The sequence below is a fragment of the Hylobates moloch genome, unplaced genomic scaffold (assembly GCF_009828535.3).
Source record: "Hylobates moloch isolate HMO894 unplaced genomic scaffold, HMol_V3 SCAFFOLD_13, whole genome shotgun sequence".
Taxonomy (NCBI): Eukaryota; Metazoa; Chordata; class Mammalia; order Primates; family Hylobatidae; genus Hylobates; species Hylobates moloch.
The window spans coordinates 92,480,615-92,498,182 of NW_026652288.1; the positions used below are offsets into that span (position 1 = coordinate 92,480,615).

The window sequence follows — 17,568 nt, forward strand, 5'->3', positions numbered from 1 at the left end:
GCTCCTGAAGTAAATATTTGGCAACCACAGTGATTAGCAGTTAAAGCAATTTCAACAAAATAATAAGTCATCGAAAATGGACTATTTGTCTGAAAGAGCAGTACCTATATTATAAAGATTGAACTTCATGGCTCATTACAACCATTTTCAAAATTTAACTGCAACTATCTTCTTATAAATTAAGAGAATTTCATTTGTGTTCCATAGTGCGATGACAAAAAAAAAGTAAAAACAAAAAAACCCTCATGCCTAAATTTAGAATATTGTATTGTGTAGCAATCCAAAACATTCAAAACAAATTAAATAGTTTAACTTATGTGACAGGCAGATAAGCATTTCAAAAGCGTAATGAAGCCCAATTATGTAGTGCATAATGTAGACAGGAGAAGAATCTAACATTATGCAGACATTTTCTAAATAAAAGCTCCCTGTAGGACAGCTATATATAAACATGGGTAAGGTAAGTGCAGACTAGTTCTGTGGAACCTTTTGAAATCAAGAGTCTAAAACACAATACATTTTTCAGGTAGGCACCAAGTTATCCTAAAAAATTTTCATGTTGGTTATTCTGACATTGTTTTTTCATCAGATACTCACATCAACAACACATGTGATTTGCCAGGAAAAAAAAAATTCCCCCCAAACCAAAACACCATTCCAGATCCAGTACACTTAAATATATCACTCTCATTGGAAGTGCTATTAGCATAGTCTTTGCAACTAGCCCAAAGCGTATATTTAAGAAGTTTTTATAAATTGTTTTGTGATGTTCATATGTTTAATTCTTATGCCAACTGTTTTCTGATGAAGACAGCATTGTGCTTTATGCGAGAATGAAAACCTCAAAATAATCACCATAAAGCTTCTAAGACTTATGGGAGAATAAACTAGGATGGTCCACAGATATAAGATGAAATCCACAATGTTGGAATTATAAATGTTTAGAGCGGCCCAGACTAGAAGACAAGCCCAAACCACCATTAGAAGAATGAAATACGATATGGTCCAAGATGTATCCTTAAAGTTTTGTCTCAACCCTCAGTCTGAATTGTGAGGATTGATCTTCAGTTCAGTCCAGCCAGCAGAAATTGACTGTGCAATTTTCTGTTGTATTTATTGTACAGACTATGTACATTCTAGAAGGTTCCTTTAGTGCTACACTGTTGTACTTTTTGTCCCAGCAATTTGAGGGCGTGCAAATTCCACAAAGTCATCAATAAGAACAGGCCATGCTCCTGGAAAAAAGAAAAAATATGAAAGAAAGAGAAAGGGGAAAAAAGCAGAAATAAGGCTAACATTTTAGTAGAATCCTTTTCTTAAGACTTCCTCATAAGCGTTAAAGTATATCATTCTTATCTATTCCCACTGATTAAGTCTTTCAAAACTCAAACTTTTTGGAGTTTTTACCCCAAATATCCCTTGTATTCCTTGTGATTTATTACTCCAACATTTGGTTGTTCCTTGAGTGATAAAAGTAACTTGTCTGGCAACTAAGCAATAATGTGATTTTCTGAAGCCCACTGCAGTCAGCCAATGGAAGTAACTTGGTCAAAACTGGCAGCCTGAGGCAGGAGAATGGTGTGAACCCGGGAGGCGGAGCTTGCAGTGAGATCGGGCCACTGCACTCCAGCCTGGGCGACAGAACGAGACTCCATCTAAAAAAAAAAAAAAAAAAAAAAAAAAAACAAGAAACTGGCAGCCTAAGGAGTGGCTATGAAATGATATAGCATGCTACCAGTGCTGAAGGCATAGGAGAAACAAGTTTTCAAGCATTCTGTGGCCATCTCACAGAGGAAATTAACAGGAAGTGTCAAATTCCATCCTATTTCATGCTAATACGTTACTAAAAGGTGTAAAATTGCATATATGCAGGCCTCTACACATTCACATGCCCATCACCAAGTCAGAAAGCTCTCCATTTTTGTGTAAAACCTACCAGAAGACACAATTATTAGGTATATGCAGGATTAAACATTTCTCACTTTGTAGGGAAGATTATAAACAATGAAAATGAAGAAAAGAAATACCATTATCCCTGATTAGCCTTAATGATTCCAGGACACTTTTAAAGACACCGAGATCACAGGGGGTTTTTCAAAAAATATCTCCACCTTGCATCCTGCCAGTTCTCAAGTGGACTAGGGAAATATGTATGAAGAAATCAACGTAAATCACTTCCACATATAGAAAAATACAAGTCCACATCTTAGTAGTGGATGGTAGCACCATCTTTATACATTTATGAAGAAACAGCAGAAAAGTATTCAGTGATTATTTACTGAATGCCAACAGTACTATATTAGGCAGCTGAAGTAAGTTTCAAAAAAAAATAGGCCAGGCACAGTGGCTCATGCCTGTAATCCCGGCACTTTGGGAGACCGAGGCGGGTGGATAACAAGGTCAGGAGTTTGACACCAGCCTGGCCAACATGGTGAAACCTCGTCTCTACTAAAAATACAAAAAATTAGCTGAACGTGGTGGCAGGCACCTGAAATCCCAGCTACTTGAGAAGCTGAGGCAGCAGAATCGCTTGAACCCAGGAGGCATAGGTTGCAGTGAGCTGAGACTGCGCCACTGCACTCCATCCTGGGCAACAGAGCGAGACTCCATCTCAAAAAAATAAATAAATAAAAATAAAGTCACTGAACCTCAAGAATTTACAACCAAGCTTACACAAAAGACTAACAGATGAAACAGAGATACAAATAAGTACAAAAGTACATCAAGAAATAAAAAGGTTCCTAAACTGAAAACCTAAAACACGGATAAAAATTACTCATGCCTTTCTGGAAGACATGAATGCTGAGTAGGAATTGAAGGAAACAGAAGAATATAGATTGGTAAATGTATGAAAGTATTTCATACATTCAGAAGAGCATTAAAAAAAGCTTGGAGCTGGGCACAGTGGCTCATGCCTATAATCCCAACACTTTGGGATGTCAAGGCAGGAGGATTGCTCGAGGCCAGGAGTACAAGAGAGCAAGACCCCTACTTCTATAAAACATTAAGAAATTAGTCAGGCATTGCAGCACATGCCTGTAGTCCTAAGCTACTTGGGAGGCTGAGGCAGGAGGACTGCTGAGCCCAGGAGTTTGAAGACTTGCAATAAGCGATGCTCGCACCAAGGCACCTACCCTGGGCAACAGTGAGACTCTATCTCACACACACACACACAAAAAAAAAAAGCTCTGAGGAGGGAATTCCAACTCCAAGAAAAACAGAAGTACCTAAGAGGTTCAAGGGTATGTGATAAAAAGGCACGTTAAAAAAAATTGGTGTGGCAAAAATTTTCATTACCTTCTTCATCATAATTAGACATGTCATCTGCAATCATCGTACTGAAGTCTAAAAGAAGATTCCAAGTGTCTTTTGGTATTGATCGTTTATGATGTTCCTATTTAAAAAACAAAAACAAAATACATTTGTATCACTAAAAAGAGCTGGACAAAAACAGTTTGGACAATTTTAAATACAAGAATGCAAAACAATTCTGTAACAAAATTCTGGTAATCAAATTTCTCATTCTATATCCAATACATTATGTTAATTTATCTTTAAACATAGCAGAATTTTAGAGAAAACAGAGAGAAATGTAGAAAATGTGAACTTACCAACAAAAATTTATTCCATAAGTCTAAGAATTTAAATCTTCCATTAAGCACTAAGTTCCAGTAGGCAATGGCCATTTCTAGATCTGAAATAGTAAAAATGAATTATGTATTTAAATGCTATAAATATTTGTCCCTGCAAAAATAACAACAAACAAACAGGTAAGACCAAAGAAAGTCTAAAAATAAAAAACTTGTATCCTGAATACTTATGTATTAAAAATTTCCTATACAAATGAGTTCAAAAGTTCAAAGTTTGTATCCTCCTCTTCAAAAATGACCAGGCCTTTAGGGCAAAAAATGATACCACTTATCTCACGGGGGAATTCTGTGTTTTAAATTAGATAATGCAGTTAAACATAGTAGCTCACAGAAGTGTTCAAATATTAGTTACTGTACACCAGGGTTTCTCAGCCTGGGTACTTCCAACATTTTAGGCCAGGTAATTATTTGTTGTAGGGTGCTGTCCTGTGTACTGCAGGAAATCTTTAGCAATATCTCTGACCTCCACCCACTAGATGCCAAAAGCAGCTTCACTCAACCCCCGCTGGTGACAATCAAAAATGTTTCCATATATTGCCAAAGACCACTTGAGGGACAACCCAGCTGAGAATCCCTGACGTACACCTACAGGTTGGAAGGTGAAGGACTGCTCCTCAATCCTAAGTAACCTTAAGCTCTAAATTGTTTACTGACTGATCCTGACCACAAAGAGACCATTAAAAATACTGATCTAAAACTTAAAATTAATAAGAAACTAAGAACTTCTTAAAGTTTGCCAAAGACAAATGACTTTTTAACTGGGCATGGAGTAGAGAAGGGTAGAGAAGGCAATAATGCCGCATGACAAACAACTACACTTATCACATGACAGAGATCTATGATCTCTTTCAAGAAACCATAGTAGTTAAGAAAGTATCTAGTTTTCATGAGTGAATTTACTTCTCCAGCACAAGAAAAGTTACATCCTAAGTAACTTAAAAGTCCTTTTATTGAGAGATGACATCTCAAAAACCATTCTTTATAATTGAGAAATCATGAGATTAGGAAAGACAAAAATTGAGGCAAGTGCTGCCCCAATTTTTAAAAGCAACAAAGAGCCGGGCACGGTGGCTCACACCTGTAATCCCAGCACTTTGGGAGATTGGGTCGGGCAGATAACAAGGTAAGGAATTCAAGACCAGCCTAGCCAACATGGTGAAACCCCGTCTCTACTAAAAATACAAAAATTAGCTGGGCATAATGGTGGGTGCCTGTAATCCCAGCTACTCGGGAGGCTGAGGCTAGAGAATCGCTTGAAACCGGAAGGGAGAGGTTGCACTGAGCCAAGATCATGCCACTCCACTCCAGTCTGGGCAAGAAAAGCAAAACTCCATCTCAAAAAAAAAAAAAAAGGAACAAAGAGTAGTCCAGGCACAGTGACTCTCGCCTGTAATCCTAGCACTTTGGGAGGCCAAGGCGGGCAGATCACTGGAGGTCCGGAGTTTGAAACCACCCTGGCCAACATGGTGAAACTCTGTCTCTACTAAAAATACAAAAAAATTAGCTGGGTGTGGTAGCGGGCACCTGTAATCCCAACTACTTGGGAGGCTGAGACAGGAGAATTTCTTGAACCTGGGAGGTGGAGGTTGCAGTGAGTCAAGATCACACCACTGCACTCCAGCCTGGGTGACAGAACAAGACTCCATCTCAAAAACAAACAAACAAAAAGAACAAACTTGATGCTAATTCACTGTCAAAAATGGATGATTTGTAAGAAATCAATTATAGGCTGCATGCAGCAGCTCATGCCTGTAATCCCAACATTCTGGGAAGCTGAGGCGGGAAGACTGCTTGAGATGAGGAGTTCAAGACCAGCCTGGGCAACATAGCAAGACCCCATCTCTAGAAAAAATTTAAAAATTAGCCGCTCCTGGTGGTGCATGCCTGTATTCCCAGCTACTCCAGGAGGCTGAAGTGGGAGAATCCTTTGAGCCCAGGAGATCAAGGCTGCAGTAAGCTAGGATCATGCCACTGCACTCCAGCCTGGGTGACAGGTGAGATCTCTTAAAAACAAACAACACAACAACATAAAAAACAATACCTACCCCCCCACCCCCATATACACACACAGTAGCCAGAAACCTGCAAGATTGACCCTTAACTTTCTTCAATGATGGAGACTACATATTCCTCAACTAGCAGACCGAAATACACAGTAGGCATTCAGAAACTGCTAAGTCGACAAACTTCTATGGTTTCACATACATACTTACCTGCAAATCTATCATCCTCATCTTCCTTCAAACTCAATAGAAGACACTCTCCTTTCTTCTATCCAAGGATAAGCCCCTTGTACCTCTATTCTAAATCCAATACCGTCCTGTCTCTTCAACGAATCTTGTCTGTTGATTTGCTTTCCCCTCTTCTCTACATCTCCAACTTTACCTTGTTCTTTGGCATTTCGAACTCCATCAAGAAACATGCTCAAGTTATCACTTATCTTTTTTTTTTTTTTTTTTTTTGAGATGGGAGTCTCGCTATGTTGCCAGACTGGAGTACTGTGGCGCAATCTCAGTTCACTGCAACCTCCGACTCCCTGGTTCAAGTGATTCTCCTGCCTCAGCCTCCTAAGTAGCTGGGATTACAGGCACGCACCACCACGCCCGGCTAATTTTTCTATTTTTAGTAGAGACGGAGTTTCACTATGTTGGCCAGGATGGTCTTGATCTCCTGACCTTGTGATCTGCCCACCTCGGCCTACCAATGTGCTAGGATTACAGGCATGAGCCACTGCGCCCGGCCAAGTTATCACTTATCTTTTAAAAATCTTTCTTGGATCTTTTTTTTTTTGGCCAATCAAAATAGGTTTATTTATTTTTTATTATTGTTATTATTATTTGAGACAGGGTCTTGCTCTGTAGCTCTCTTCAATCTCTTAATCACTTTTACTGGCTATACCCTTTTTCTCCTTCCCTTCACAGATAATCTTGAAATAGCACTCAGAATCTTCTACTTTTATACATAATTTGTTTGAAAATCAAATTCTGATGCCTATGTTTTAAGAGAACTAAAAAATACATAATACCAGCTGGGCGCTGGTATTTTTTTTTTTTTTTTTGGAGACCCTGTCTCCAAAAAAAAAAACAAAAGAAAACAAAACAAAACACACACACACACACACACACACACACACGAAAGTAAGTTCAGGTTGTAAAAGAAGGGAATTTCTTTTTTTTTTTTTTTTTTTTTTTTTTTTTTGAGACAGAGTGTCACTCGTTGCCCAGGCTGGAGTGCAGTGGTGTGATCTCTGCTCACCACAACCTCCACCTCCTAGGTTCAAGTGATTCTCCTGCCTCAGCCTCCCAAGTAGCTGGGACTACAGGCATGCGCCACGACGCACAGCTAATTTTTTATTTTTAGTAAAGACAGGATTTCTCCATGTTGGTCAGGCTGGTCTCAAACTTCTGACCTCAGGTGATCTGCCCACCTCAGCCTCTCAAAGTGCTGGGATTACAGGTGTGAGCCACCACACCCGGTCAAAAGAAGGGAATTTCTTATAGTCTACATTCATTGCCCTATTTCTCCATTTCCCACACATTCTAATCCTGTTAACCAATGTCTACCTGTCATCCACCCCAATGAAATTAAACTCTGAAGGGTCATCAGACCCTCTGGTTACTAAATGAATACTCTGTGTCCTCTCTGCCATATCTTAGAGAACTGAGCATACCTCCTGATAGAACTGTCACTTCCTTCAGCTTCAATCATAAGCACTCTACTGATTTTCCCCCATTCAATCTAGGCTTCTCACTTTCTTTTCCTGGGGCTCCTCTTCCTCCACTCATCCATTAAATGTTGGTGTTTTGTAACAATGTGTGTCAACAATAACCACTTTTCTAATCTCCCTCAGATTTTCAAACTTATATCATTTTTCATGTTATACATTCAACCATCCCTAACAGCTCCTAAATCTGAAACCTATCTCTATATTCCAGACTCAGATATCTAACTGCCTGAAGACATCTTCCAACTTGGTATCCATGAACAACTTCAACTCAGCAGGGCTCAAACTGAACTCTATCTTACCTCTATAGACTTGCTCTTCCTTCTCTCTCTCAATGTCACCACCCACTACAGTATTTCTCAATGAAACACTTCTCATTAGCACCACCCCAATCCCCACCACCCTGCATCCCCTTCCCATGGCCAGTCATGGCCTTAGGTCATTATGAAAAAAACCCCACAGGTTCCCCAGATGTCTCCTGAAAGTATTGATAATCTCTGAGAAAGGCTCCTTCCTTCCTCATCATACACAACCAACCAAAGTACCTTTTAAATCTATCTCTTCTCCATCCCCACTGGGAAGACCTATGTTAGGATATTCCTCATTTCTAATTAAATCACTGGGATAGCTCCATAACCAATCTCTCTTCTAGTTCAGCTTTCACTCCTTTCAAAGGACCACAGTGATTTGAGATTGACCTTTCAGGCATAAATCTGGTGTCACTTCCATGTTAAAATTCTTCAATCATTTCCAATTACCTTTAGATAAAATTTGCACTTCTAGTCAAATGAACTCACTTGCAGTTCCTCAAAGCTGGAATGTTCTTTCACCTCTGAGCAAGTGAACCTGCTAACCCCTTAACCTGAAATGGCTTTTTTCCTTTGGTCTTGAAAACGTATATTCATTCTTCAAGGCTCAAAAACTATACCCTTTTTGAAGGTACTGCAAACTACCCCAGACAGACTAAAGATGCTCTTGACTCCATGCTCTCAGTGTAAGCAGTCAAGTGTTTTTGAATAAAAAAGGAAGACTTTAACTCAAAAAGATTAGTCAGTTATAACTAAGAGCTGAAATACACAAGATTACACAAGGTAATTAATTCCTAAGGTATAGGAAAAGAAGCCCTTAGAAAGAACTGTATAAGTGATGAGGAGAGCAGCTTAGCTAGAGAGAGGTGATTTAACATAGTAATGTAGAGTATGAGTTTTAGTCTCTTAAACCCCTACTCTACCACCAGTTAAGTGACCTTGGGCAACTGGACTGACTTCTCCTTGATTCAGTTTAAAATGAAGATAACAATAGTACCTACCTATCCTTACCTGGTTGTTCTAAGGACTAAATGAGTTAATACATAACAAAGCATTCATAACAGTATCTGGTAAGTAACATATCAGTTCTTACTATTATCATTATTTTAAATCATTTAGAATTATTACATTCTGAAGCAGTATTGGAAAGACAACAAAGTCAGTGATAAGGTAACAAGAAGCAACAGCAGTTAAAATAAATGGAAGGAAAATATAGAGAAAAAGAAATAACCAAGTCCTAATAACAAGCTATTGCACAAAATTGAGATCTTTGCCGAATAAATCCTTAAGTCCTTATGGTAAAATGTAAAATGCAAACAGAGATACTCCCCACGTTATTCTTTCAAAGAGAATCAACAAGAATAATGTGGGATTTCACAGCAGACGATCAGCTGAATGCAGGATGAACATGGAAATGAACTGAGACTAGACCCAATCATAGTCCCTAAAAGAAACAAAATGTTGCCAGCTCACTGGGGAGGATGGAATGGTGATTAAAAACCCTATTCACAATGCCTTTTTTTAATCAATCTCAACAAAATTTATAACAATGAAAAAAGAGATATAAAATAACATATATAGTATAAGTCTGTTCATACAAAGTTCAAAACCAGTGCTTGCACATTTTCAAATGGTTCAGCAAATAAAATATGTGTGTACATCCATCTACTGAGATATAAAGAAAACGTGGTAAAATGTTAACAACTGGGAATCCAGGTGAAGAATATGCAAAAGTTCACAGAACTATTTTGCTACCTTTTTTGATGGATATTTTCAATTGATATTTTTCAAAACAAAAAGAGGAAAGTTAAAAAACCAGACAAAGCTAATTTATATTGCTTAGGAACGCAAACATGGGGAGTAAAGAATTAAGACTATAATTATCAAAATTCAGAATAATTTCCAACTCTGGGAAGAAAGATGAGCTTTTGCTGAGCGAGAGCCTCGCTGGGATCTTCTGATGCCGGCAGTTTCTTCACCTGGCTGTATAAATGCATGAACTTTTCTTTGTATTTATTAAATTACCTATATAAATTCTATGCATTTTTTGTGTACACATTTCATGAGAAAAAAAGTAAAAACAATGTGATGAGGTATATAAAAATACAAATAAAAATCGCTATACACTTGTTAAACATTAGTATTTGAGAATGCTGCTTCTGCTTTGTAACATGCAAACATAAGTATGAGGCTTTTGCTATGAGTCATTTACTTGAGATCATTTACCAAAAGGCACTTACTGAGGACCAATTTTTGAGGCTAGCAATATAATAATGTCATTTTATTTTTACATGTGGTGGTTCTTTTCTTATACAACCATCAATTCCGAATCTGGTTTAGTTTGGTATTAGGTAATACATCATACACAATTTATATTGTTCATGTCTAAAATTTGTCTATTTTTCTATAGCTTTTTCTGATTTCCTCATTAGGATTTCACAGTATCTTTTGTGAAAGAGTCAGAAGTTGGTCAGAATTTCACATTCTTAAATTGACTTTTTTTTTTTTTTTTTTTTTTTTTGTTGAGACTGAGTCTCACTCTTGCTGTCCAGAATGGAGGGCAATGGTGTGATCTCGGCTCACTGCAACCTCTGCCTCCAGGGTTCAAGTGATTCTCCTGCCTCAGCCTTCCTAGTAGCTGGGACTACAGGCATGCGCCACCATACCCGGCTAATTTAAACTGACTTTTAATACAGCGATATTAATTCACTTGAGGGTCTCCTCCTGTGTTTTCTAAACCAATATCAAAATCTAAATCATCATCACTTTCTTCACTTCTTCTGCAGCTTCTTCTATGATTGGAACTTATTTTCAGTATTTTGTTTTTCCTGGTTCTTTATTGAACAGAATAGCAATGTCTTCTCCTTTCCACATTTTGCGTAAACTTCAAGTTCATGGGCACATGGTCTACACGTTATGAGGTAAGAATCCTCCACTGCCTTTTGTAAACACTTAACCCATTTTTTAGGTTTGATAATGGTTTGTATTTGCTATATTTTACACGTCACTCAAGAACTTCTTTACAGTGCCGACATACTCCATCAGGAGGGTTTTTTTTTTTTTTTTTTTTTGAGACCGAGTCTCGCTCTGTCACCCAGGCTGGAGTGCAGTGGTGCGATCTCGGCTCACTGCAACCTCCACCTCCCAGGTTCAAGTGATTCTCCTGCCTCAGCCTCCCAAGTAGCTGGGATTACAGGCACCCACCACCACACCTGGCTAATGTATGTATTTTTAGTAGAGACAGGGTTTCACCATGTTGGTCAGGCTGGTCTCCAACTCCTGACCTCAGGAGATCCACCCGCCTTGGCCTCCCAAAGCGCTGGGATTACAGGCGTGAGCTACCGCGCCCGGCCGCATCATGGTTTTGCATTACTTTTCTTGGTCTGAACATGCTTATCAAACTTTTTTTTTTTTTTTTGAGGCAGAGTCTTGCTCTGTCGCCCAGGCTGGAGTGCAGTGGCACGATCTCAGCTCACTGCAACCTCTGACTCCCGGGTTTAAGCCATTCTCCTGCCTCAGTCTCCCGGGGTAGCTGGGATTACAAGCAGGCACCACCATGCCTGGCTAATTTTTTATTTTTAGTAGAGATAGGGTTTCACCATGTTGGTAAGGCTGGTCTCGAACTCCTGACCACAAGTGATCCACCCGCCTCGGCCTCCAAAGTGCTAGAATTATAGGCGTGAGCCACTGTGCCCAGTTGAACTTGTCATTTTTGAAGCTAAATATATTCTGGTGCTTCTGAGGCCTGGAATGAGGCACGTTGCCTTTCTGGGAGCTCATCACCGAAACCCCAATCACCCCTCACTGGGAGCAGGCAAAAGCCACAATGTCTTAATTTACTTAGAAATATCTACAGCTAATACAACATAACAACAACAAAACACAGAATGTGGAGTCATAAGGCCTGAGATCTAGTCTCAGTGCCAGTCCAACCACTCTCCAGTTAGGTGACCTTATTAACAAGTCAGTCTCTCTGGCTATGAGTTTCCTCATCTATATGATGGAGAAGATAATATGCTTTTACTTAGCCCAAAGGGGTTGTTATGAGAACCAAATGGGATTATATAAATGATCGTCTTCTTTAAAACACTATAAAATTGTTCCTAAATATTAAACTAAATATTTAACGAATAATGTTCAAATCATTTAAATCAATTGTAGAGGTATAAGATTCCAGCTGAACCACAACCTACAAGAAAGTGACTCACAGACTTTAGTCTAATAAAATTTCAGTATGGCCCTAAAAATGATATGGCTGCTAAAGAACATATATAATCTTTGATCAAATTAACATAATGAATAGTCTCACAAAAATTAACAGACCCACAGTGTTATATATTACTTAGCCTCCTTTTGAAATATGATGTTCAACTTTATGGGCTCTATTTTGAAAGAAATTAGAAATGTGTTTGGGGGGATAGTAGTGGGAATCACAAATGTCTCCTGTAAGAAGAATAGTTAAAATAACCGGAATGCTGGCCTGGAAAAAAACAACAGGTAACTGAGAGTGGATCTTTAATTTTAGCCTTTGTCTGTGCTGCACTGAAATCCTTTTCAAATTTTAAGATTCAGGCAATTATCAGAAAATGGCAGGCTGGGTGTGGTGGCTCATGCCTGTAATCCCAAGACTTTGGGAGGCCAAGTCGGGGTGATCACTTGAGGCCAGGAGGTTGAGGCCAGCCTGGGCAACACGGTAAGTCTTTATCTCTACAAAAAATATAAAAATTAGCCAGGCGTGGTGGCACACGCCTGTAGTCCTGGCTACTCTGGAGGCAGAGGCAGGAGGATCACTTAAGCCTAGGAGTTTGAGACTGCAGTGAGCTATGATCATGGCACTACAGTCCAACCAAGGCAAGAGAGCCAGATCCTATATCTAAAACAAATTTTAAAAAAATGTTTAAGTCAGATTACTAAAGAAGATGGTAATAGAGGAAGCACCCTATCCTGGTATCACAAGAAGTAAGGTTATAAAAAGTGAAAAAATAACCGGCCTGGGCAATACAGCAAGTCTCCAGCTCCACAAGAAATTAAAAAATTAGCCTGGCATGGTGGTGCTTGCCTATATAGTTCCAGCTACTCGGGAGGCGGAGGCAGGAGGATCACTTGAGCCCAGGAAGTCAAGCCTGCAGTGAGCCTTGACTGCACCACTGCATTCCAGCCTGGGCAACAGAGCAAGACCCTGCATCAAAAAATAAAATATAAAATAAAACAGTAAAACAGAAACATGGAAAACACCAGTTCTCATTTTAATTAGCACAGCTATTTATAAACAAACCACAGTGTTGTCACTCACTCTCTGCCAATTTGTTTTGGGCCTTACCTCTTCTGCTATGATCTTCTAATTCCTCTCTGCCAAATCTTGTAATTTAAGAGCACTGTGAACCCTTAGAAAGGCTGTTAAAAAAAACTGTTTCCTTTTTAATTAAACTCTGCAAATAAGCAAGTCATTACATTTCCTGATACCTAACACCAAAGCAAAACAAACCAGAAAAAAACTATGATTTGTCTCTTACTACATTTTTCTTTCTTTTTTTTAATTAATACTTTTTTAGTTTTAGGTTTATGAAAAGTTGAGCAGAAAGTAGAGATTTCCATATTCCCTCTTCCCCAGTCAGTTCCTACTATTTTTAACATCTTGCTTTAGTGTGGTATATTTTTTATAACTGATGAATCAATATGAATATTATTATTGACTAAAGTCCATATTCTACATTAGAGTTCATTCTTTGTATTGTACACTGTATGGTTATGGGGGGGTCTTAAATAATATTTTCATTGTAGTTAAACATATAACATAAAGTTTATCATCTGAACCTTTTTGAAGGGTGCAGTTCAGTGTGAAGTACATTCACATTGCTGTGCCATTGATCTTCAGAACGCTCATCTTATGAAACAAAAACTCTACATCCTTTAAATATTACATTTTTTTCTTAAGCACAATACTTATTAGATAACAGAACATACATAATTCTTCAATATAATGCTTTCACATAATCTGTTTCTCAATTTTTTCCTGTAATCTAAAATTCCAATTTACCATATTAATATATCCAACAGTTATAAAAATTTAATTTTGCTCAATTTTTACAAGTAATAAAAACTAAGATTCAGTCTCAAAACTACATATTCACCCAAACCACCATTTATTTTGTGCTCCAGTAAATGGTTGCCATATAACTAAGAAATAGGTTATATCCCTTTAAATCAACATTTGACATTCACATTATATTTAATCTTATCAAAACATTGTACTACACTTCTAAATATGACAAAATAATTATTTTACACATACATGTAAATTCAAAGATTTTAACAGATTATTATTTGTGGAAAGGAAAGAGAAAAATAGAAAAAATATCCCAGTTAACTGGTGGCCCCAGACAGAGAAACTAATTGTAGGTATCTCAGCTTATTTTGCCTGCAAAATGAGGATTTTTCCTTTAAGAATAAAATCCTATCTATATTGAGCAATCAAGTTGGCAAGGAGGCTTTATTATTGAGGCTTTATATCGCTTTACAAATATGTTATGAATCCTTCATCAATTCAGTCATGTTTAGTAACTTGTGGGGCCACACCACATTACAAAGGTTATACATTTATCCCTTCCTCTCTACCTCTCCATCACTTTCTCAATCTAATCCCTGTTCATATGATCTGTTTCTCAATACTTTTTCCCCCCTAATTTAAAAAATAAAGAGGAATTAGTGTAAAAGGCCCCTTATTAGCCTCTCCAACTACTATATCTTCAAAAACCAAAAAAAAAAACAACCTCACTTACCTTCACTGGGCAAGTTACTTAACCTTCCTTTGCCTAAATTTCCTCATCTTCAAATTAAGGATAATAAAATGCTAGCACTTTATTACTATGTATTTGGCACGGCACATAGCAGGTGGTAAATTACTGAATGAAAGGATGAATAACTCAAAAAATTGGTAAACATTAAATGAGGCAGTGCTATGGTTTGGATATGCTTAGTTTGTTCCCACCAAAACTTGTATTGAAATTTTATCCCCAGTGTGGTGGTGCTGGAAGGTGAGGCCTGGTGGGCAGCGTTTAACTCATGGGGGTGGATCCCTCACGAAATGGCTTGGTGCTATTCTCCTTTTGCAACAGTGAGTTCTTGCCAGAGGGAACGGATTAGTTCCTGGAGTGTGTTATTATAAAGCGAGGCTTCTCCTCCTGTTTGGTCTCTCTCTTCACAGGAGTCCACTTCCCCTTTGACCTTGTCTGCCACATGATGATGCGGCATAAAAGCCCTCTGCAGAAGCCAGGGCCATGCCCCACTCCTAGCCTGCAGAATCATGAGCTAAACAAACCTCTTTGTAAGTTACCCAGTCTCAGGTATTCTGTTATAGCAACATGAAATGGACTTACATACAAGTAGTATATGCAAAGTACAGTACTTAGCACAGTGCCAGGCATACTAAAAGCTCACATTAAATGGAAGTTATCATCATCAAAATCTTCATTGGGTCCCCATTTCCCACAAATTCCAATTTAAACCTTTCTGTCTCCAAAAAAAAAAAAAAACAAAAACAAAATCCTTTTTGATTTCAAAAGAAGCCTGTGATTATTTAGCTTTCTTGTGTCTCACCAATTTAATCTCCAGACAAGCATTCTCATTAAAATCAAACCAACAACTTCTCTCTTGCACAAAGCCAAGCTTATTGCTGAAATTTTAGACCTTCATTCATAACTATCTTCTCACTGGAACATCTTTTATCTTCCCTTGTCCAGCCAAATACCAAATCCTTTAGTTCATATCCCACCTTGTCCAGGAAGCATTTCCCAACCACTCCTGCTTTTACTCATTTCTCCCTCTAAAACCCTTACATACTTTTATTATTTTGTAATTATCTACTAGCACTATCTAATCTTTTTAGGTAATTTGCAAATTACACTGTATCTTTTACTCTCCTATCCCTTAGCTATCCCAAAAGCAAATGTACAAATACAAATGGATTGATCTAAACTTTTACAGTGGTTATTTCTGGATAATAAGATTATGAATGATAAGCATTTCATTTTTCATCCTTACAGTTTTCAAATAAATCATAACAAAAAAGAATAAATTTATCTGGCATTCTATGACTCAGAAATCTTATAGTGCTATTTCTATAGATCCTAAGATCTTAAAATATCTTCAGGGTCATGAATGAAAAAATGAGTGAATGAATGAATGAATAAATAAATGTCTGTGGAATTTTAACAATTATCTTCTATACTGACTGTAGTTTTCATAAAACAAAAATCAGTGGTTCACATATAGTACCTGGGGTAAACTTATTCAATGTGCATGGTACTTTCTGATTAAAAGTTTCCTGTTTCTAATTACTTTTCAATAATTGGTATTTTCATGACTTTATACTCAAAACACATAACTTTCTATTACAAAAACGACACTGTCAATGTATTTGAATATATCTGAAACACCAAATATAATTTTTAAAAATTCTTACCTAATCCTTTTTGTCCCGGATTCTTTGCAAAATTAAAAGTAAACTGGTAAAAATCCTTAAATCGTCCTGGTTCTTTCAATTCTTGTTCCATCTTGGGTATCTGGGCCTTTAGTTTTTCTATGCTGTCACATCTGCATTGTAAAATTAAGTTTATAAAAGATCAACTGTTTCACTATAAATTAATAACTTATTTATTCTCATGAGGGCTTACATTTATTTCCTAGAACTACTTTTTTAAAAATCAAATAGTTGGAATTCAATCTTTTTATATTACATAAATATAAACACGCATGGGGGTTAGCTGCGGGAAGAAGAGGTCTAGAGTGATTAAATGTTCTAAATAATTACTTTTAAAAGAAACGGGCTATTCGTCTTAATTACATAATTCACTAGACTATCAACACTTTCACTAGTAGAAGTCAGCTTCAGTGGATAAATAAGAATGTATAATAATCAGCATAACAATCATTTTAAACTGTATTAGACACTACTGACACAGTAATTAATCGCATCTACTATCTAAATTAAAAGTATGGTCTCTTGCTTATGAGGAAACATTCCTTTTGAAAACTTGCTTCTTGTTATATACAAAGTATAGTAGTAAACAGGTGAACCTCCTACCACCTCCAACTGAATTATCTCAAATTAATATTAAGCTTTTTCTGTATGTGCAAAACATTCAACTTTCAAAGAGTTTGAAAAGCTCTAAGTACCAAGCCTTAATTTCCTCATATAGCCTTATGGTAGAAATACCCTATTTCTTATAGATTCCACAAACAAATCAATTCATTTTTTTCCTTCTAATCATTTTTTGCTTTCATTTTCCTTCTACATTCTTTGTAATACCTTCCAGATCATTAGTTTGTAAATTAAAATTTTGATTTGAAAGTTCATTACATATTACATGAATTCAGTTTCAAATTTTTAAAAACATTGCTTCCTTAAGTTCTGATGAAACCTGTCCTAGCACAGAAAATCCCAGCAAGTTCAGGATGGGCCTGGCTTTGGCTGAAGGACACAGTGTCCAAGCCAGTTAATTTACTGCCTCTCAGCTTTAAACCTATCCTTCTTTGCCCTACTTTGTGATATTGGACTACAAACTGTGAGACTTCATTTTCCTTGCCAGCTGGCTCCGTGTTAGGCTCTACCAAGAGCCAACGAAAGGCTGGAAGAGGAAGAAGGAACTTTTCTTATCCCAGTTTGTTTTCTCCAGAGGGCAAGGGTTTTAGTGTGTGGGAAGGTCCCAGAAGTATCCACCAGTGGCAGCAATCTCACAGGCTGCAGCAAGTGGCCCCCAGGCAGTTTTTTCACCAGCATCACAGGTGGCCACACCCTCTCCCCCCAACCCCCAGGTCTGAATCTCAGCCTTGTGGGGATCTCCTAAGCTTCTAAATTTCTTCCTTGTCTGTTCCCTTCCCTTACTTC

At 37.7% G+C, this 17,568-nt stretch overlaps 1 protein-coding gene and 1 pseudogene across 2 annotated transcripts in view; both read right to left on the minus strand.

The window, feature by feature from the left end:
• Window positions 1-756: 756 nt before the first annotated feature.
• The window catches only part of DCUN1D1 (defective in cullin neddylation 1 domain containing 1), a 40,197-nt gene continuing 23,385 nt past the window's right edge, over window positions 757-17,568 (minus strand). For both annotated transcript variants that reach the window (XM_058426492.1, XM_032174069.2), the window contains exons 4-7: window positions 16,144-16,274; window positions 3,612-3,694; window positions 3,298-3,394; window positions 757-1,235 (exon numbers count right to left, since the gene is read on the minus strand). In XM_058426492.1, the coding sequence (XP_058282475.1) occupies window positions 1,156-1,235; window positions 3,298-3,394; window positions 3,612-3,694; window positions 16,144-16,274 (391 nt within the window). In that variant the 3' untranslated portion in view covers window positions 757-1,155. The remainder of the gene's footprint in view (window positions 1,236-3,297; window positions 3,395-3,611; window positions 3,695-16,143; window positions 16,275-17,568) is intronic.
• On the minus strand, window positions 10,229-11,617 carry LOC116481284 (uncharacterized protein C9orf85 homolog; annotated as a pseudogene).